Below are 21,578 nucleotides of genomic sequence, written 5' to 3' on the forward strand. Positions count from 1 at the left end.
GCCACTTCATGACTTGCGTGGGCTCCCCACTCTCAAAGGTCCCACATTTTCATGCTTAACTATCTAAGGAGCTAGCCCTTATGTTGCCTGGTTAGACAGGCCCAAGAGATGGCTCGGCCTTTCTTCCCTACATGGTTGGAGATAATCCAGCAGCTTTCCACTCTGTACCTTTGTAGCATAGAGATCAACTGTTTCCAGAAAAAGCTGTCTACTTAGCTCTTCCAAAGCATCCACCTCCTGCTGAATGAGAGTAAGATCTGGAGCAGTGTGGAGTCAAGGTTTATATTCTTGTCAAGTCTGGAGAAAGAGCGAAGCCTTACTTTTAGTCTGTCCCTCTCCTAGGTCCCCAGAACAGCTCAGCTTTCAGGGGCTCTGCTGCTTTTCTCCTGGCTCAGAGATGTCTAACAGTAAACCTCCAAATGGAGGATGGGTTCCTCAAAGCGCAGGTGAAAGCTGTGCTCCAGAGCACAGTCGTTTTACCAACGCCCAAAGAAGGCTGGTGATGCTTCTCAAGAAAAGAACACTCACCACTTGGCTTCTCCCTCATCCTCAGGTGCTCGCTGTACAGAGGGTTTAATGTGTAGTCCATATTTATTAATTAGGCTAGATCATAAAGGGTTACCTGATTATTCTGTTGTTGGCTATTATTCTTATCCCCCTTTTCACTGAAACGGTTTAAACCATTACTGTCTTGGCCACTCCAGGTTTTGGAAGATGACGTGTCTAAGGAGGGAAGTCTGACTCCTTCCAAAACACCTCTATCTCTAATCTCACTCAATCTTCCTCACCTTGCTGCATTTTGCCCTACTGTTATTTGATTTTGCAAATGACCCTCTGAGCCACCTTGCCCTTTCCCTCTCAATGAATCTGCGGAACAACTCATATACCACAACAACCATGGCTGTCACAGCCATATTCTAGCCCAGGGGTACCCTGTTCTAGCCCACCACCCACGCACTAGCAAAAAGGTTGTTGTATGGCTCAAATAAGCCTTCTTGTGGAAATGCTTTGGCTCCACGCAGAGCTGTGCAAGTGAAAGGCAGAAATAGGAATAGGCTTAGGGACCAGACCCGGGACTTCACTGGGATAGGGACCTCCTGGATGAGAAAGCTCTCTCTACCAACACAGATCAACACCTTCCCTGCAACTTATAGTCTCAAAGATGTGCTTGGAGCAACGGCGGCAGGGCGACTTGCCCAGTTGGTCAATGTCGGGGGTAGGACTTGACCCCGGCCTTCCTGACTGCAAACCAGCTCTGTACCCACTATGCCCGTGTGCCTCAAGTGAGAAATATCATTGTTAAAATCAACAATCATTGACGGAAGAGCTTAGGTCACACTGTGGAATGGCAAAGATCACAAACATGTGCTTCTCTCCGATGCACTTTGCCCAGTTCGGACACAGGCTGCCTCGCACACAGACCTCGGAAGCAGCTGCTTCTGCTCCTCTCTTCCCATCTGCTCTTCACCTGGGGCTGAGGATGAGGCTCACACTGAGACAAAGGATACTCTCGCTTCCTGGGGCTGAAGCGGTCACACTCTTAATCATTCCCCAGAAGCCCGACGGTTTGTTGTTCACCTCTCCTTTCTGGAACAGGTTTCTCCGGGCCATGGCTATCCTGGAAAGAAAGAGAATTCAAAGCCCTGGAAAAGAAACAAGGACACGCCATAGTACCCATAGTACATAGTACCCAGGATCCTACAGAGAGGACTAGGTAGTTTCTTTTTTTGCCTCCTCCAAAGCAAAAGGAGCTTTGAGTCAGTTCAGGAAGAGATACAACCGGATTCGAACTTCCTACTAATGGCTTAGTAGTATGTAGTTAGACAAACAAAATCACATCAACCATGGAAATTCATACTGTGCCATCTGCCTACAGGTTTAAAAGAAATTAGAACAAGCACCTGAAAATTAGGAAGGTGGGACCATGGAAACGGATATGTGGCATCTCCCTTCCACTGTCTTTTGGGTAAATTTTCATTGGAATCTGTGTCTATAAAGGAAATTCTGATTACTTTGGTCTGAGAAACAAGGGGCAGGAATAGTGAGACATAGCAGTGGAGAATGTTGCAGGGATCAATTCAAATGCTGCAACTCCAATACAATTTCTGTAGGCCAAATGGTTCTTGGAAACTATCTGCAAGATTGGTACAATAAGGGATCCCAGAAAGTGCCAGCCATGTTAACTCATGTACTTCCTCATCCCAAATCATTTTATTAATTCAGTAACAGCCTCAGGTCAGCATCTGGCTAGTATGTGAATGAAAGAAGATTTCAATCAATTGGCCAGAGTCCCAAGGTTTGGATTTTTCTGCCTCATTCTCTTTGACTGTGGGCTTTAGCATCTCAGGAAACTGAAACTACTCAGGAAGAGGCAAACGACTTAAGCAGACCCCATGGCTTGTGATGTAGGTATCCGCCTTTCTGCTTTTAGATGTGGGTATTCTTAGACAGGTATGTGATGGGGACTGAGGAGGAGGAAGGGGTCCTTACCCTATTCACACAGAGCCTCCAGTCACTTATGGTACTGGGGCAATAGGATAAGAGATAAAAATGGAAAAGGTATAGAAATGCATGCCTATTTTCCTCCATCTCAATGACTGCAAAGTGCTCCCATCACTGCCTGGCTTCCAAATGGGGGAGGGGACGTCTATGAAAGCTGCTAACAGCTTCTAGCAGAAGCTCACTGAATGTGCGGCTCACACTGGGGATGAGCTGCATAATCCCATCTTAACAGTTCCCTTTCCATTTGGTCTGTAATTTTCTACTGACTTACAAACCTATTCTGCTACTTCTGTGGTAGATAAAGCTGAGAAAAAAAAAAGAGCTGAGTTAGGAGAGTTACATCCAATTCCACAGGGTGAGGTAAGGGGTAAAAAAGCCCAAATAAAAGATGCTAGCAAAACGTGGTTTTAAAGAAGTCGAGAATGTTTGCTCTTAGTATCGCAAATCTTTTTCTGACTGGGCCCACATTAGAGGCCCACCTCAAGCAGTGAGCTCTTGGATATGAGTAGAATTATGGCAAAAGTCGTAATCTGGGAAAAACAAAAGACCTTAAAGAACATAGAATGAGTTTTGCATTTAGCAAAGATTTGGCCAGAAAATTCTGTAAAGATAATGTACGCTGGCAAAAACCTGTAGTTTGGTTCAAAATTTCACTAATAAATCTATCTTCCCTGATGCCGACACATCTTTAAAAAAGAGAGACCAGAGTGCCCCGGAGCAACCTGTAGTGACTTAATGACTAGGGTAAAGAAATCCAAAAGGACAAAGCTTGTCCATTAGTGATGGTAATTCATGCCTGATGCACACACAGAGGGCTCTATTTCCTCCTCTGAAATACGTGGGGCAAAAAGAAGAGGCTTCAGGGTGATACAAATTCTTAACCTTTAAAGTATATTGCTTTATATACAGTGTTTGCAATGTTGAAAAAAATTAGTTTCTGGGAAGACATTTGCACTGCTTGACTTTGCTTATCATATTAATCTAGGTTTTTATATCAAAAGCTATGTAGGAAACAACATCTGTGGAAAGAACACCAATCTGGGGCAGTTTCGCTTGGCATTTCCTGATTACCACATAACTGTAATTTCAATACTGGATTAATGTGACCTTTTTGAAATAGGAGTTTTTAGGCTTATACATATTTGCTTTGGCTGTAGAAATTACATTTAAGCCCGTTTCACAATACAGCAAGAACAAAGGCTTTGCTTGCTACAGCAGCAGAACAAATAACCCAAATAACACGTCACATCAGACGCTCAGATGGAGACCATCTGATGAGACAGCAGCAGACAGCCTTTGATCATGGACCCTGCATGAATATCATTGTTTTTAGTAAAACAAGGCTCCCCGACTCCTCCAAGCCCCATCTCCTAAACAGTGTTCCAACTGAGAAGCCATCCTGTGCCTTTTCAGTCTTCCTCCTCCTCCTCCCAATGGCTCATGCATGTGTTACATACGCTAGTCTAGTAAACTTGTTCCTCCTCCGGACGCCCTCTGCTGGTAAACCTGAGGGTGCTTTTCACTTCCTACTCCATTCTGAGCAGCTACACTTTGCAAAGTGGTTTTCCAAGCTCTAACAAACAATCAAAATATTGGGTCAATTCTAAAAGAATGGTATAGACTTGCCTCTAAAAAGCAAGTCTTAAAAGCCTGTGTTAAAGAGGTTAAGGTTGATCCTTGTAATGATGAGCTAAGGTATTTCACAAGGAAAAGAACCTATCTCAAAATCCTGGCCAGCTACGAATGTTGTGGGTTATAGAGATAACTAGGCTGGAGTCTGGATGGCTCCGCCCAAACCCATTATCACTGTTGGTGATGAAATGACAAAAACCTACAAACGCATCTTATTGATATGAGTCCTCAACAGTTTTTGACTTGACTGTCCTCCATGCCCAGAATGTACAGCTTCCTGTCTTCCTCGTCTTAGAACCCCTCGCTTCTTCAAAGATCAGCCTTACTTTCTACTGAGACCTTTCCTGGATCTCGGCTTCTAGTGCCTTCCTAGCATAAAGTTATCTTGTATGCATTTTGCATATAATTATATCTATAATGTCATTTCCTCTGAGATAATATAACTTTTTAAAAAGCAGGGACTGTTTCATTTTTTTGTCATTGTATCCCAGCAGCTAGCACACAGTAGGTGCTTAATAAAAGCTTGTTGATTAGGTCATATAGCTTACTAAGTATCAGAGACTGGATCTGAACTCAGTTCTTCATGTTTCCAAAACCAGCACTCTCTCCAACATGCTATGGAGCTTCTTTCATTGACATTTAAAAACCTAGAACTGTGCTAGAGCCAGCTCAAAGCAGTTTGCAAGAGCTGGTCATTAAATTTTGAGTGTGAGCATTTACACTTCAGAAACTGGCAAATGCTTTGAATCAGGGCTAGATTTATTGCTTTGGTGACTGTCTAAACTTAAGAGATTGATTGAAAAAATGTTAATAATGCAAATTAAACTTAAAAAAAGTATCATGGTTATATTTTTCTTCCTGGAAAGTTGGCTGTTAAAGACCAGCACATCCCTATTTATATATGAATGTTAATGGCTTTAGTGAAGGCAGAACATTTTAGGTTCTAAAAAAACTTATTATAGTGCATGGAAAACAGGATAAAATTATTTTATTTGGACATTTCCTGAGCAATCTTCCCAGTGAAATCTTGGTGACGTTAGCTGTGGTATTGTCATATTTCAAGTTGTTATTTAGTTGGTGTGGACTCTCCACTAATATAAACCCCCAAAGCAGGGGTTCTCTCTCACTCTCTCTTTTTTTTTTTTTTAGGCAATTGGGGTTAAGTGACTTGCCCAGGGTCACACAGTTAGTAAGTGTTGAATGCTTGGTCTGAGGGTGGATTTGAACTCAGGTTCTCCTGACTGCAGGGCTGGTGCTCTATCCACTGCACCACCTAGCTGCCCCCAAAGCAGGGGCTTGGCAGTCTAGGAAGCCTATTCTTGGAAAAATGATTTTAAAATGCATAAAATATAATATATGGAATTATAAAGGAAGCCAGTCATATTGAAATATAGTTATCAAAATAAGCTAGGCTGATTCTTGCAAAAGAGACATATATCCATGATAGGACCCTTCCAGTTTGCTAAGACCTTCTAGAATTTTTGGTCCACTGGTATAGATGTTTAAGAATTCAAGGTCACCTCTTCACCAAAATGAAGTACTTACTATAAATAGGAATTCAGTGGAGAATAAGGTTTGACCACCATAAAATACTCTGAATGTATATAAACTTCTGTGAAATACTTTGCTTGAAATGTATATTTTCAAAGAGCTTTGATATTAACAATCACAATAATGACCATTAGAATGTTTGAAGGATTTTTTAAGGCATCTAGAGAAAAGAAATGGAAAAGATTCACCGCTAGCATGGAAAAATGTATCCTCCCATACTTCTAATAGTCCAATGGAGGATGATAATAAGTGGAAATTGTTATTATTGTAAAGCAAAATTTTCAAGCACTTAGTGACTGCGTTTTTCAAAATATTTTTGTGCCAGCTTAGATATAAGATACCTTAGATAGAAGATGCCACTCAGAAATGGGCAAGACGAAAGTTCCTTGCTGACAGCAGTTCTTACGGTTAATACTGTCTAGGAAGCTCCAAAGGAATGAAAATCATTGTGAATGTTTCAGAATCTGACCTTTTCTTTTTGCTGATGATCATGTCCATGGTTTGAAGCAGTCGGCGTTCCAGGGCTAGAATATCCGTGTCTGTCACATTCCTGCAATAAAATACACATCCATACTGTTTGCACTGTATTAGGCTCATAAGGGAGGTGCCACCATCACTGTCAGGTATAATTAAAGTCATCAGTCATCATCCAGTACAGTGAATTAATTCAAGCCCATGCCTTTCCCTCAAGAACTTTAAAACAGCCACATTAAATGAGAATAATGGTGCTTTCATTTCTTGGGATCCTGATTAAAGAACAGTAGAGGGCTCTTAGCATCTCATCTCTTGTACATTCTTCCTTAGGTCTGGTCCAGTGACAGGCAGGATATATTGCCAAGGCATCTCCTTAACTTAGCACTGTCTCTTACTGTCCCATGTACAGAGAGCCCTGGTGTGCGGGTAGATGTTGGGATTAGATCATGTTTCTACCTGTTAAGCTTCAACATCCAACATCTTTCTCTGCTTCTACTTTCCAACTGTCCAGTACTACTAGAAGTCATACAGTCTTACTGAATGGGGTCACTATAAACGGATGCCTTCTGACTCAACTAGACCCTCCCTTTGCACAGTATTCTTCATTCATTTCACGGACACTTAAGAAATTCACCAAAGGGGCTCTTACAAAGTTCCATTCTGCTCAAACCTCTCACTTTAGCACCACCTTCTCTTTCTTTCTTTTTTGTTTAACCATTTAAAAAAATTATTTATTTTTAGTTTTCAACATTCACTTCCACAAGATTTTGAGTTCCAAATTTTCTCCCCATCTCATCCCTCCTCCCACCCCAAGATGGCATGCATTCTGTATACCCCTTCCTCTAATCTGCCCTCCCTTCTATCTCCCCCTCCCTTCTTTTATCCCCTTCCCCTTCTATTTTCCTGTAGGGCAGGATAGATTTCTATACCCCATTGCCTGTATTTCTTATTTCCCAGTTGTATGTGAAAACAATTTTTTAACATGTGTTTTTAAGCAAAGTTTTTAAATTTATTTAAATTAATTTAAGCTTAATGTTGTCCTTTCTTTTTGGTTATCTATTTTATGCAGATTCAAAACTCAATGTTAACAAAGGCTTTTTTTTTTTTGAGACTGGGTCTCCCTATGTCACCTAGGTGGGAAGGGCAGTGGCCACTCATAGGCCTAATCCCACTACTTAGATCAGGTGTCTTCATAGAACTGATCTACTTTGGCTTTTCTAGTATCAGTGGTTGGAGTACAGACTTGTATTACTCTGATGTTGAATGATTTGCCTTGGACTTGAAGAGGTATCATTTCGTCATTTTTGAGATTATACCCCAGTACTGCTTTTCTCTCCCTCTAAGGGCTACTCCATTTCTTCTAAGGGATTCTTGCCAATAGGTATATGTAGTGACTACCTGAACTTTATTCACCCATTCCCATCCATTTAAGTTCACCAGCACCAAAGATGTCAATGTTTAATCTTTCTATCCCCTGTTTGACCATATCCAGCTTGGTTCACAAAGCTTATATTCCAGTTCCTATACAATATTATTCTTTACAGCATTGGACTTTCCTTTCATCACCAGAGACACATCCTTAGCTAAGCTTCCTTTTAGCTTTGGGCCAGCTGCTTCATTAGCACTGAAGCTATTTGTAGTTGTGCTCTGCTCTTCCCCAGTAGCATGCTGGACACCTTCCAACCTGAGGGGCTTATCTTCTGGGATCATCTCTTTTATCATCTTAATGCTGTCCATGGGCTTTTCTTAGCAAGATACTGGAGTGGTTTGCCATTGCCTTCTTGAGTGGATCACCTTTTGTCAGAACTCTCTACTATGACCTGTCCATCTTGGGTAATCTTGCATGGCACAGCTCAGTTTCATTGAGCTCCACAAGCCCTTTCGCCACTTCTCCATTACCTACAAACTAATTCTGAGTTCCTTTATCAAAACAAAAAAAAAAAAGCCTTCCCTTGACTCTTTAAACCACTGTCTTCTTTCCATTCTCCTTCACTTTGAAATTAGAAAGAACAGTTTGCCATTTGCTGCCTCTGCTTCTTCACTCCTCTGTAATCTCCCAACCTATGGAGAGTGCTGATTCCAAGGTCACTCATAATCTCCTTCCTTATTTCCAAAGCCAACGGCCTTTTAGCACTTACAGCTTATTCTCCATACGGAGTTGACTGCCCTCTTCTTGATGATCTTCTTTCTTGGACTCATTGACCCTGCATTTCCCTAGTTCTCCTTGAGGCCTCCTTAACCTTTCTTCTTTTCACTCCCTCCACCAAAATAAAGGGTCCTCCTACCCCCAGCCCCTTCCTTTGGTTTCCCCTTATTCCTCCACTTTCTCCTGCTTGGCAATCTCCTCCACTCCCATGGTTTCGATTATCATCACCTGTAGAGAGATGACTCCCAAATGTATATCTCCAGCTCTGAAATTTGCCTGGAACTCCAGTCCTGAATTTATAACTGCCTCTTGGAGAATTCCGCCTTGACGTGTGAAACTCAGTAGGTCCAAAGCTGAACTCATCATCTTTCTCCCTAAACCTGTCCTCTTATTATTCTTCTGGTTTTCTAGACTTGAAAGCTCAGTCATCTTGGACTCATTCATCTATTTCACTCTCCATGTACAACTGGTTGCCAATCAATCCTGCTTCTGAAACAGCTCTCACATTTCAATAGTACTTTCTATTTCTATTTCCATGGGAATCACCTTAGTTCTGGGGCTTCTCACTTCTGTCCAGATGACTGTAATGTCCATCTACCTCTAATCTCTTCCTTTTCCAATCCACTTTCCCCACAGCTGCAGAATGTTCCTAATCACCGTTCCTAATTCATAGGTCTAATAATGTCACCCCACTTACCAAATCAAATGCACACTCCTGAGCTTGGCCTTCAAGTTGCTCCACGGTCTAGCTACCTCTTCAGGTTGATCTCATACTTCACACACTATGGACAAAATGGACTATTTGCTATTCCTTGATCTCACCCTGTTCTCCCAAGAAACTGATGCTCAGAGAACCTTCGTGACTTATCATGGTCACATGATTAGTAAACTTTAAGGGTGGCATTTGAACCCAGGTCTCTCCCAACTCCGACTCCAGTGTTCTTTCCACTATACCAAGTGGCATAGTGAATAAAGTGTTGTATTTGATGCCAGGAAGACATGAGTTCAAATACTGCCTCAGTATCCTTATCTATAAAATAGGGATAATAAAAGCACCTACCTCATGGGGGCTGTTGTGAGGATCAATTAAGATAATATAGTCAAAGCACTTTGCAAACTTTAAAGTTTTATATAAGTACTAGCTATTATTATTATATTGCCTTTGCTGTCTTTGATGATCAATCAATAAGCATTTATTAAGCACTTTCGTGTATCAGATAATATAACTTATCATGTTCTTTAGAGCTTTAAGATTTGTGAGGGGCCTTCTTCACAACAACCCTTTCAGGTAAGTAGTGAAAGTATAATTACCCCCATTTTCAAGATAAGAAAATTGAGGTTCTAAGAGGTTAAATGTTATTCCAGTGATCACAAAGCAAGTAAATGGCTGAGGAGGCCTTTAAATTCGGGTCTCCTGCCTCATAATGAACGGAATGGCTCTCTAAAATATGGTTTCAGGGGGCAGCTAGGTGGTGCAGTGGATGGAGCACAGGCCCTGAAGTCAGGAGGACCTGAGTTCAAATCTGGCCTCAGACCAAACACCTGACACTTACTAGCTGTGTGACCCTGGGCAAGTCACTTAACCCCAACTGCCTAAAAAAAAAAATATGGCTTCAGGAGCCTAGCGATGAACGCAAAGTGAAAGTGACAAACAAGGCTGCATCATACTGGTAGGCAAGAAGACGATCAAAGGTTTCACCGCCTGGAGTAGATAAATAGGGGAGAAAGGAAAGAAGGCAGAACTAACAAACTCTTAGGTCCTTCTGTCATCTCTAAAGGGCCCCCAAAAAGAACCTTTAGACTGGGTAATGGGAAGGGTCAACCCTGGGCCTGGTCTTGAGGCATAAGCCACATCTCCTTTATTTGTAAATCAGAGGAATACTGTGTTTATAATTTACCTAGACCTTAGTAAAATGTTTGACAAGGTCTCTCCTACTATTCTGGACAAGATGCAAAGGTGTGAGGTATATGTTAGTGCAGTTAGAACAGGAGTTTTAACTCTCTTTTTGTACCATGGACTCCTTTGGCAATTTGGTAAAGCCTATGGACTCCTTCTCAGAATAATGTGTTTCCTACAGTCATAACTGAAGGAAATAATAAATTTTAGCCAGAGGTTAGTGAAAATAAAGATGCCATTTTTTTTCCTTCCAAGTCCACAGACTCCCTAAATTCCATCCATGAGAGTGTTTGGGCCCCAAGTTAAGACCCCCTAAGTTAGATGAGTTCATAATAGCTGGTTGAATAGCTGGGTCCAGATAGTAATCATTAATGGTTTGATGGTATCCTGGAAGGAGGTCAAACTCCAGTAGAGTGGCCCAGGAATCTTCCTTGGTCCTGTGTTACTGAATATCTTTATCACCGACTCAGATAAATGCCTAAATGGCATGCTTACTAAATCTGCAGATGAGACGAAGCCAGGAGGGACAGCTGAATGAAAGTCAGAATCCAAAATACTATTAGGAGAGGCTAGAACACTGGATTCAATCTAATACAATGAAATGCAATAAGGATGGATGGAAAATTTTAAAGCCAGGTTCAAAAAATCAACTTCCCAAGCAGAACGTAGGGGACATACAGCTGAAAAGCAGTTCGCCTGACAAAGATCCGGGGGTTTCAGTGGACTTGAAGCTTGTTATCAGTCAATAATATGATACCTAGCCAAGAAAGCTAATGCAACCTCAAGCTGCATTCACAGAGGTAAGAGCTCAGAATGAGGGAAGTGACAGTCTTTCTCTTTACTCTCTCCTAGCCTGGCTGTAGCTGGAGTGTTGTGTTTAGTTCTGGGCAACACATCTTAGGAAAGATGTTGATTAGCAGAACATTGGGATGAGGGAAGCCAGAAAGGCAAAGAGCTTCAAAGTCAGGCCACAGAATCTATCAATGAAGCTTGGGGGTGTTTTAGTCTTGAAAAAACTTAACGGAGACATAACTAAAACCTCCACATATTTGGAGGACTGTCACGTGGACATGGGATTAGATTTGTTCTGACTGACCCTAGAAAACAGAAACAGCAACAGGCAGCCAAATAGATTTCAGCTCCACAAACGTCCTAACAATTGGAAATGCCCCACTGCTGACTGGCCTGCCTCTGGGTAGGGCTGGCTCCTCCTCACGGGAGTGTTTAAGTGAAAGTCAGCTGACCCCTCATCAGGGATGTGGTAGAACAGATTCCATGGGCTGCCTCAGCAGACAGGGAGCTCCCTATCGCCAGAGACTGGCTTATCACATGCCACCAATGTTGCAGAAGGCTATTCCTGTTTATGTAGGGGTTGGAACAGGTGACCTCCTAGGCCTCTTCTAGCTCTGTGAATCCCACCTTCTACAAGAAGCCTTTCCTCTGTGGATTATCTCTGATTTTTATGTCTTGTCTGTACATAGTTATTTGCATGTTGTTTCCTCCTTTAGATTGGGAGCTCCTCGTGGGCAGAGAGTTTTGCCTTTTGCTTTTGTCTTTCTTTGGATGCCCAGCCCTTAGTACAAGGCCTGACGCATAGTATGTGCTTAATAAATGAATAGTGATTATGTACACATTTAATAGATCCCCTACTAGATGGTAAGCTCCTTAAAAACAGGGACTCTGTCCTGTGTTATCTTTGGATCCCTTTTGGTAACTGAAATGGTAGATGGGAGTAAGCGCTTAATAAATGCTTGTTGAATTGAATTGTTGCTCAAATTGATGTGCTTTGTTTTGAAAGTCGTGTCCTGAAAGGAATTATTTTCCTTTTTTGGAAAAAAAAAAAAGGTGGATTAGCCTTTGGACAAACTTTGGACAAGCCAATATGAATGAAAAGAAGGACTGGATATAGAATATTTAAGCTCTGTTGATGGTGGTGTGAGGACAGACAGTCGTGCAGAGGACACATGAACTTCTGAAAGTGGCAGAAAAGGGTGAAAAAGAACAAAAACCGAGTTACCTGAGAAAGTAGGACATGTAGGTGTATGGGCAGTTAACAGCTCCAAATCCAGAGAGCAGGGCCATGAGGGTGACCCCAATCACACCCACCCGACTGATGAGTTGTTCAATGGACAAGATCCCTGAAAAAATGAAGTCACATTAGTGACACAGCAACTGATTTCCCCTTTACCGTAAATGGAAAAATTCACCTAGGATTCTTAAACCCAACACGTGACGTTTATGTAGCCCATGAAAGTCTGCAATGCATTTTAAGTTGATGAGCTGATTTGACTCTCACAATAATCCTGTAAGATAAGTAGTGCAGGCATTACTCTCCTCATTTTTCAGATAAGGAAACTGAGGCTCACTGAGTTATATAACTTGCCCAAGGTCACACAGCTGGTAAATGTCAGAAGCAGGATTCAAACTCAGGCTTCTCTGGACTCTAAGACCAGGGTTCTTTCCATTACACCACAGTCAACTCAGAATGTCTACTCTCAATTACCTATGTGTAAGGTATTTGCCATGGTTAATTTTTAATCTGTCTGGTTTCTCTGTCCAATAAGCTTTAAGGTTATTTCTTTCCACTATCAACTGGTATTCTGGGAATGCCAATTATTTTTTTAAAATCTTAGTAGAAAAAATTGTAAAAAATTATGAAGATAAATCTGTTGCAGAAAACAATCATATCCAATATTTATTCACCAAAGCCAAATAATTTTTGGACTATCTGGTGTTACAATCTCTTGCTCTCCATATGTATGCATATACACATATATATCCACATATTTACATATATATATTTTACTTGACTCTATTATGTGGTTTATCAAACATAGTTCTAATATCTTCATTTTTACTTCAGATTACTCTAGAAGACAGCCCTATTGGCTGATTCATATTCTTCAGCACACACACACATACAAATACAAATACACACGCACACACCCGGTTCTTGATTCAAGGTTTTGTCCACGATTCATTTTTGTATTTGGATAAATGGACAAAAGATAAGGAAAGGCTATTTTCAAAAGAGGAAACACAAACTGTTGTTAGTAATCAATGAAAAGTGATCAATTTCACTAATAATATAAAAGATGCAAACTCAAAGACTGAAGTACCACTCATCAAATTGGCAAAAATAATTAAAAGCAACAAAACTCAATGCTGGCAGGGTTGTAGGGAAACGGGTACATTCATTTATTATAGGAAGAATTGCATAATGGAATCTTTTTTGGACAGCAATCTTGCAGCATGCAGTAAAAGTGACAAAAATAATCATACCCTTTGACTCAATTCCATTGTTGGGAATATACCCTAAAAGTATTATCAAAAACAAAAAAAAAAAGGACTAGCTATTAAATATTTTCATTGCAGAATCATTTGTAATTGCAAAAATTGAAAGCAACCTCAACATTAAATATTAGGGGAAGGGTTAAATAAAAGAACAGCAAGTATGAGAAAATATAAAAAAATAGGGAAGGACCTTTTTGAAAAGAGAAAAACAAAACCAAACTAGAAGTATAGAATACATCTTATGACCACGTAAGAGGAAAAATGAATGGGAACTAATGGACAAAAAAATCCTAAGATGTATATGGAATAACTAAAAAGTGGTTATGATATATCATAGGTTGAAATTCCATTTGTTTCAAAGATGTTCAATCCATTAGAGAGTAGTAATGGGCTTAGGGTGCAAAATGAGACATATATTTTTGTATTCAGTCATTGAAAGAATTTGTTTTGCTTGATTATGCATATTTGCAACAAGAAATTTGCTTTTCTTTTTTTCAAGAGGTGGAGGATCGAAGGGAGAGAAAATAGGTTTCTGTTCATTGTTTTTTTTTAAAGGAGGGGAGTGCTACTGATATGTAATGTTGTGTATACTCTCAGATGAAGTATTTTTGTTTTACTTCACAAGAGACATCTCAGAAAGTAGAAGTAATCTATAAATGTTTGAAATCTAAAAACAAAACACATCTTTAAAACTTAAATGAAAAAAGGAAAAAAAAATTAAATGTGAATAATTACAAAGAAAGTTTAATTGGTTCACGTTTAATATTGTTCATGATAAATAGTTTTTATAAAATGAAGCTGACACCATAGAAGAAGCAGTGATTTCTGTGAAGTTTTTTTAATCCATGAGTAGTAATGTTTATATCTTTCTCAACACAGACTCATCCACTGAGATAATATTGTAATTTCTATGGTAACAGATAATAGTTCAGTCCTGGAATCAGCATTTTTATATCATCTAGGGGGCAAAGTGTTAACTTAGTCCTAAAACAGGAAGTCTTAACTGAGTTCAGTGCTAGGATGTAAGATGAGGAAAATGTTAGAGAAACTGCCTTTCTCTAGGGGGGAAAACAAAACCAAACTAAAAAAAGGGAAGTAGTAGCATAAAGCAAAATAACTCACCATGTTTTGGGCTGAGTATGGGAAACGGATCTCCTAATTTCCAGAAGAAGTACATGAAGGTCAACCACAGGCCACAGGAAAAAAGCAGTCGTTGTCGATGCACTGAGATAAAGGATGTGGGTTGGGGTTGGAGGGGGAAGCAGGCACAAAATACACAAAAGTTAGGAGCTTATCCTACTTCGAAACCAATGACCTTTTCCTCTCCCATCCATATAAGTTTGCTATTCAAGTAGGACAATCTACTTTTTCATGGAAGACTCCTTACCAACATTTGAAAGTATATAGGGAAAAAAGGAGAAGGGAAGTTTGGGTGAAACAAAGAATAGGATTGCACTTAGGGAGAGATAGAAATAATGTTGGAAGATGGAAGGATGTGATACAACACACTAAATTCATTTATTTCAATATTTATTGAGCACCTACTACGTGTAAGGTGCTGTACCAGGCACCCTCCCTTACTCCCCCACCCTGCAAAAACAAGGGAGGCAATGGTTCCTGAAAGTAAGGAAGAAAAACGCAGCTCTTGGATGTCCTCAGTCCCCAAACACGCTTGTCCCAATCCACACCTTTGGGGGCTCAAACACTCACAGAGTCGGATGTTGCTCACAATAAAATAACCGATGTAGAAAGGCACCATAAAAACAAGGATCAGCAGAATTACACACAGATTCAACTTCCAGTGAAAATAACGGGAACTGAAATGAAATTTGGAAAGGGTCACTGCGAGGATTACACATTCTAGTCTAATTTCTCCCCCAATTCACCGCCTCCTACCTCTGGCTTCACGATAGTCAAACTCAACAGCTGGCAGACTGCCAGGAAGCAGCTCTACCCGCTCGGCTTGGTTAACAATAATCATGTATTTTTTAACATCAGATGCTCCTAAAAACATCAATCAGTTGTTTGGGACACTATTGCTTCGGTTATATTGCCACAACTTTAAATATCAAAGGCAATCTCTGCTATGTAAGGTCAGCTGACCTTGACCTTTGTCACTGGGAGTTCTATCCCAATATATGAATGAAAAGAGAATCAATCATATATACCATAAAGATTCAGAATGTTTTTACAGTTTTAATCTCTTAATACAGCTAGACATTTGAGATGCACTTACATCACTGTCCTCATTGCTCCACAAAGGAGACTGAGATGATTTTTCCGAAAGGGAGCACTTTTTCAACGATAAAACTTTCTGTACCACAGAAAAAATGTAACACTGGACTCTCCATGAATAAGGCCAATTGGTGCACAAAACTCACCTACTATTAAGCACTCCCAAGATTTCGAAGATGATGAGCTCAAACATGGTACAGGAGAAGGCAAAGGTCACAGAAAAGATCACTTGTACAACATACTGGCGCACCTATCAGGGAAGGTAAGGGACTACTTTCAGTTTCAGCTAAAAGATGGCCAAAGGAAAGGCCTCCTCAGCCCACATGCACCAGAAGCCCTAAAGTTATGGGAATAGGATGGCATTCACATCTTACTACGAGTTTGAAAGAATAAAAGGAAATAGGCAAGAAAGTCTTGATCTGATTATTATTACTTAATTTGCATTACATTTGTAGGGCAGGTGACTTACTATGCAACTCCTTGTGGATGGAGAGCTTAAAGCACAAATCCTGAAGCTATCAGGAATTCAGGAAATATCAGAATATCAAGAAATCCCCATTTTGGACACATGCAAGCAAAGAGGATATCTAGTTAATACAGGAAGGGTCTCCTTATCTACCCTAAGACTGGGGAGACCACAGGTAAGTTCCAAGACTTTCCAAAGGAGTTTGGGTTGTTATTTGAAAGACCAAGGACTTTTTGTTCTGCTATCTCAAGGTAAGTCAATTTTTTGTATGGAGCCAGGATAGGACTCAGGTAGTATGTGGTGCATATTGCTGAAAGAAAAAAAATCAATGGAGAAAAGACCATCTCAACACGTCTAAACTTGAACCCAAGATACTAGGCCAGAACCAGACTGAAAACAAAACGAACAACACCAACCTCTACTGCAGGGACTGTGAACCTGTTTTTAAACATATTTTGATAACTTTATTACAATATTATTGTTTTCTTTTGTAGTAGTACGTATTTTGTTTCATAAATTGAAAAACATTCTGAGAAGGGGTCTAAAGGCTTCCCCAGACCACCAGAGGGGTAGATGACACATAAAATGGTTAAGAATGCCTGCCCTGGTGTACAACACTGAGTGAGGTCAGGTGGCCTGGTAATTACCCGGAAGGCCAGGTCAGTAAATGAGATGCTGTAATTACAAGGCTGCATTATGCTAAAGATTCTTTCTTGTGTCACATTTTGGTTAAGAAATATGACCATGAGATCACTTTCCTCGTCCCTGGCTTCTGAACAATTCACAACTTGTATTCCTTCTCTCTTGCCAGCAGAATTCAGTCATCTGTTGAGATCTGAGACACATGGCCTACACTGGCATTAAAGCCATATTATTTAAACTGGATGTGTAAGTAATAAAATACCACTCGTAGCCTTAACGTGAGATGTCTGTGCTAAAATTGACATTTTTATTGTTATACCCTAAAGCTGTTTCAGATTCAAATCCTGGCAGGAAAATGGATCCCTTCTTACCTCATAGTCCTTGAACAGCTGTCGCATGAAGAATAACCATCCGAAGCCAAAGAAGAGCACCTGCAGATGGGAAAAACGATCAAGGCTGGCATGAGGAGCTGCTCAAAGTGGCTGAGGCCAGATGCATGGGCTCGTAGGCAGAAGACCTTACTGGCACACTCTATGTTCAAGGATCTAATGTTTACATGGCTGAAATAATGAAACTTTTTCATGGATAGGAGGTTCACAACATCCCCTGGATTTTGCCACCTACACATAGCACATCAATGAAAACTCACAGCAAAGGGAGAGGAGGTTCAAATGGCTCTGAACTTTGGAAATTGCATTCTTCCTGGGAAGGGGTTCTTAGCCTTTTTGTCCCACAGATTCCTCTGGCAGTCTGGTGAAGCCCACGGACCCCTTCTCAGGATAAATTTTTAAATGCTTAAAATACATAAGATTACAAAGAAAACCAATTATATTGAAATGTAGTTTTTATATATGTATATGTGTACACATATACATATAGACACATATATACATATATATTTGTGCGTGTATCCATCCATCCACATATATATATATATATATTTAAAGTTCATAGACTCCAGGTTAAGAACTGTTCTAAGGCATGTATTATTATATTTTATTTTTAGGCCAAAACAGAATCATGAAGTTAGTTTTGTAATAATATGGTAATAAAGGAGTGAGTGAAACTTGCATTCACCAGAAACTTCCTGTAGATGGGAACAGAAACTTTAAAAGACTCTTAATTCAATCCAATTCAAAAAATCACTTAATAGGCACCTACTTTGTGTTAGATGCTGGGTATAGCGGACGATTTCAAACATATATGGTTCCTACCTTTATGGAACCTTGTAGGTTTGTTTGGGAGTATTATACATATACAAATAACTAATGCAAAATACTACGTTAAGAGAGAAGGCAACAAAGTCATAATGAGCAAGGGATGCATTGGGGGAAACTCAGGAAGGAGACAGCATTTGAGCTGGAAGAATGAATGAACAATTAAAAAAAGCATAGTAAGCATGTATTAAGTGTTCGCTTCGTGCTAAGTTGGGGATACAAATACAAAAGCAAACACAGTGCCTGATCTCAAGGAACTTATATTCTAAAAGGAGAAGATAACACACATGGGGGATTGGTGGCCAGGCACATTAGAAACTTATAGGGGATAGTGTGTGAAGTCATGGAGGAAAAGTCTGACACATCCTTTTCAGGGACAATGGCAGGGTTGATGGTTCCAGACCTGAAGAGAAGGGATAGGAGGGATCTATGGCATTTGGTGCCATTGTTAAAAAGATGGCTGGGACATAGGAAGTGAAAAGAAGGAAAAGAAGTTGGGCCTTAAAGGAGGGGTACAAACTCAACAGGGTTAGGAAGGCATTCTGGGTAGAGGGGAAAATGTGAGCAAAGGCCAGGTGTGTATGGGGAACTGTACAGGTAAGGCAGGAAAGGTCCTGATACTGGAGGACCTGAACACTATGGGAAGGAATTAGAACTTTATTCAATAGGGCCAGCAATTCTAAAAGTGTGGTCTGCCAACCCCTGAGCAAGAGCCTTTCAAGGAGTCTACTATGGGGCAGCTAGGTGGCGCAGTGGATAGAGCACTGGCCCTGAAGTTAGGAGGAGCTGAGTTCAAATCCGGCTTCAGACCAAACACTTGACACTTAATAGCTGCGTGACCCTGGGCAAGTCACTTAACCCCAATTGCCTAAAAGGAGAAAAAAAAAAGGAGTCTACTATGTTCACAGTTATAAATACTAAGATGCTATTTGCATAGTCAAATATTCCTCCCTTTTCCAAATACTGATCTCCGTGAAGCTGAATTTTCTTCATACATATTGACCAAAACAACATATTGCAACATATTGAATGTATAAGCAGATATGAAAATCAGGTTATCTTCTATTATGCCAGATATTAAAGGGATTTGTAAAAATATGTGAAACAATATCATTTTCTCACTTAAATTTTTGGGAAAATAATTTTTTATAAAAAACATTATTTATATCAACATATAACGGATTGTTGCTATTATAAATGAATTAATATCTAAAAGATATCAGTGATTTTTTTCATAAAATTTCATAAAATTTTTTTCATTAACATTTTATGTTTATTATACTTTATGTTTATTATACTAACATGTAATAACTTTATTTTTAAATGAATACATGCTTAAAATGTTTTAATTTCTAAAACTACATATATCAGTAGATATAACCCACATAAACAAAAACTCTTTGGGGCCTTCAATAATTTTTAAGACTACACAAGTCCTGGGACCAAAGAGTTTGACAACCACCATTGTGCGCAAGTCTCTCACAGCCCAGAACTTCATCGTTAGTTAGCCATTTATAACAGCCTGATGACCTTTGTTTGAATATCTTAGTGAGGAGGAAGCTTCCTCCTGAGGCAGTTGATTCCTCTTTTAAATCCAGTAGATTGAATTCCTAGGAAGCCTTTTCTTATAGGAAGCCCCAAATTCACTTCTTCCCAGTTCTGCCTTCTTAGGCCAAACAGAGCTGTCTAAAGACTCTTCCACATGATGGCCTTTCAAATACTTGTTATGGTTCAATATGACCAGGATCTGTGCACAAGGAAGGTGAGTCTGCCTATGTGCCACGAATGGATCAGACTGTGGAGAGAGTGAAGGCAGGAAGACCACAGGAGGCTGCTCTGGCAATAAGGTGAGCTGCCAGGGTGGTGGCGGTGGGAACAGAAAGGAGACAGAGGGGAGAGATGGTGAGGGAGAATCAATCCGATTTTGGACCTATATGAATCCAAGGAGGGAGAAGAGGGAGGAGACAAGGATAGCAGACTAGGAGAATGGTGGTGAAATGAGCTGAAATAGCAGGAGGAACAAGTTTTGGGGGAAAAGAAAAAAACTTGGCTTTGGACATGTTGAGTATGAATAGCCAGTTGGACAATATGATGAACATTTAGCTTGCAGGTAGTTAAGAGAATTAAGTCCAAGAGCTCTGCAAGGAGGTCAAGGGTGAGGAAGCTGAGTCATTTGCATGGAGCTCATAGGTAAAGTAGGAGGAATGAATAAGAAATGCCAAGGAGAGAGTATCTTGACAGAAAAAGGTTGAAGGCGGAAAAAAACCCCAAAACCTTGGGAAACATTTACCTTCAGAAGTCACAAAGAGAAAAAAAGGCTTATGAAGGAAAATGAGAACCAGCAGTTAAAGAGGTAGGAGGTAAATCAGGAGAGTGTGTACTTTGGAAACCAAGGGCCAAGGAAAATAAAGACTGAAAAAAATCAACTTTGGATTTGGCAATTAGGAGGTCACCGGGCCCCTTATTAAAAACCCTGAAATGATGTCCCTCAATAGTAATGGCTCTTAAACTTTGCTGAGACCACTTTGCTGGGGCAGAAGATCTCACAGAGCCCTGGCTTCTATTTGTCACTGTTAAAAAGAAAAACAATTCAGGGGCAGATAGCAGGTGGACTATAAGGAGGTGAAGGGGAGTCAGATCAGTGCCAGGTGTGATCTCTGTGAGAAATGAAAGAGTTAAGTTTCCACATAAATAGATAAGAAATCAGCGCAGACAGGCCAACTTCTTCGTCCAAGGGGGGAGTGATAACACAATTCTAGGCACATAGTGTATGTTAGGGGTGGGGCCTATAAGAAAGATTGTAACCCAGAAGGATTAGGACCAATCCTGATCCAGAAGGGAGGAGTTAGGCAATTACTAACTATAAAGATTGCTCTGGCTTCTTTTACTGGGCACGTTTTCTGTGCGCCCGGGTTTCTTGAGAATCGAAATGGCGCACTTCAACCTTTGAGACACCAGTCTTCGGAACCGAGTCTGGGGTCATCTTTATAACAATTTGGGGGATCGGCCCGGGATCCAAGAGACCACCGAGAAAGGCGAAATCTAAGTGGGCTGGGAAGAGCGTGCCCCTTGATTTTAACGGTCCCAGTACTTCGATTTCGCTTTCCTTGCGCCTCGTGAAATCCCGTAGACCGCAGCTATTGCTGCAGAGACAGGTTGAACAGCGGCAAAAAAAAAAAAGGAAAACGGCTGAGGATCACTCAAGTTGATATATATCCAACAAAAGTAGGAAGAAATCAGTGGCAAAATTCAGGCTTTGTTGATCTGGGAATCCCTTATCTCTGGGAGGCATTTTGTCTGGATTAACTAAGCCTTGGTTAATAGACTCGACTTGGAGATGGGAGGGAAGAATTCAAAGGAAAAGGCGCCAGGGAAGGGACTCGAGGAACCCCTTCCAGAGATACCCCAAAGTAGCCCGCTGGGGAGAACGCTAGCTAGCAAATTGAGGTAGTGGGATTACTCAGGAAAAACTTTTCCTACTGAAGGAACCCATTCAAAGGGGCCCTTGGGACAAAAAGTTTT

The 21,578-nt window shown here is 40.5% G+C and overlaps 1 protein-coding gene across 1 annotated transcript in view; it reads right to left on the reverse strand.

Moving 5' to 3' along the window:
* The window catches only part of LOC114043370 (Golgi pH regulator), a 43,232-nt gene that overhangs the window by 13,245 nt on the left and 8,409 nt on the right, over positions 1–21,578 (reverse strand). Inside the window, exons 2-9 of the mRNA XM_027862467.1 lie at positions 17,211–17,270; positions 15,878–15,981; positions 15,207–15,313; positions 14,619–14,720; positions 12,220–12,340; positions 6,155–6,235; positions 1,509–1,618; positions 169–257 (exon numbers count right to left, since the gene is read on the reverse strand). Coding sequence (XP_027718268.1) covers positions 169–257; positions 1,509–1,618; positions 6,155–6,235; positions 12,220–12,340; positions 14,619–14,720; positions 15,207–15,313; positions 15,878–15,981; positions 17,211–17,270 — 774 coding nt within the window. The remainder of the gene's footprint in view (positions 1–168; positions 258–1,508; positions 1,619–6,154; positions 6,236–12,219; positions 12,341–14,618; positions 14,721–15,206; positions 15,314–15,877; positions 15,982–17,210; positions 17,271–21,578) is intronic.

The sequence above is a fragment of the Vombatus ursinus genome, unplaced genomic scaffold (assembly GCF_900497805.2).
Source record: "Vombatus ursinus unplaced genomic scaffold, bare-nosed wombat genome assembly UNPS02014768.1, whole genome shotgun sequence".
NCBI lineage: Eukaryota > Metazoa > Chordata > Mammalia > Diprotodontia > Vombatidae > Vombatus > Vombatus ursinus.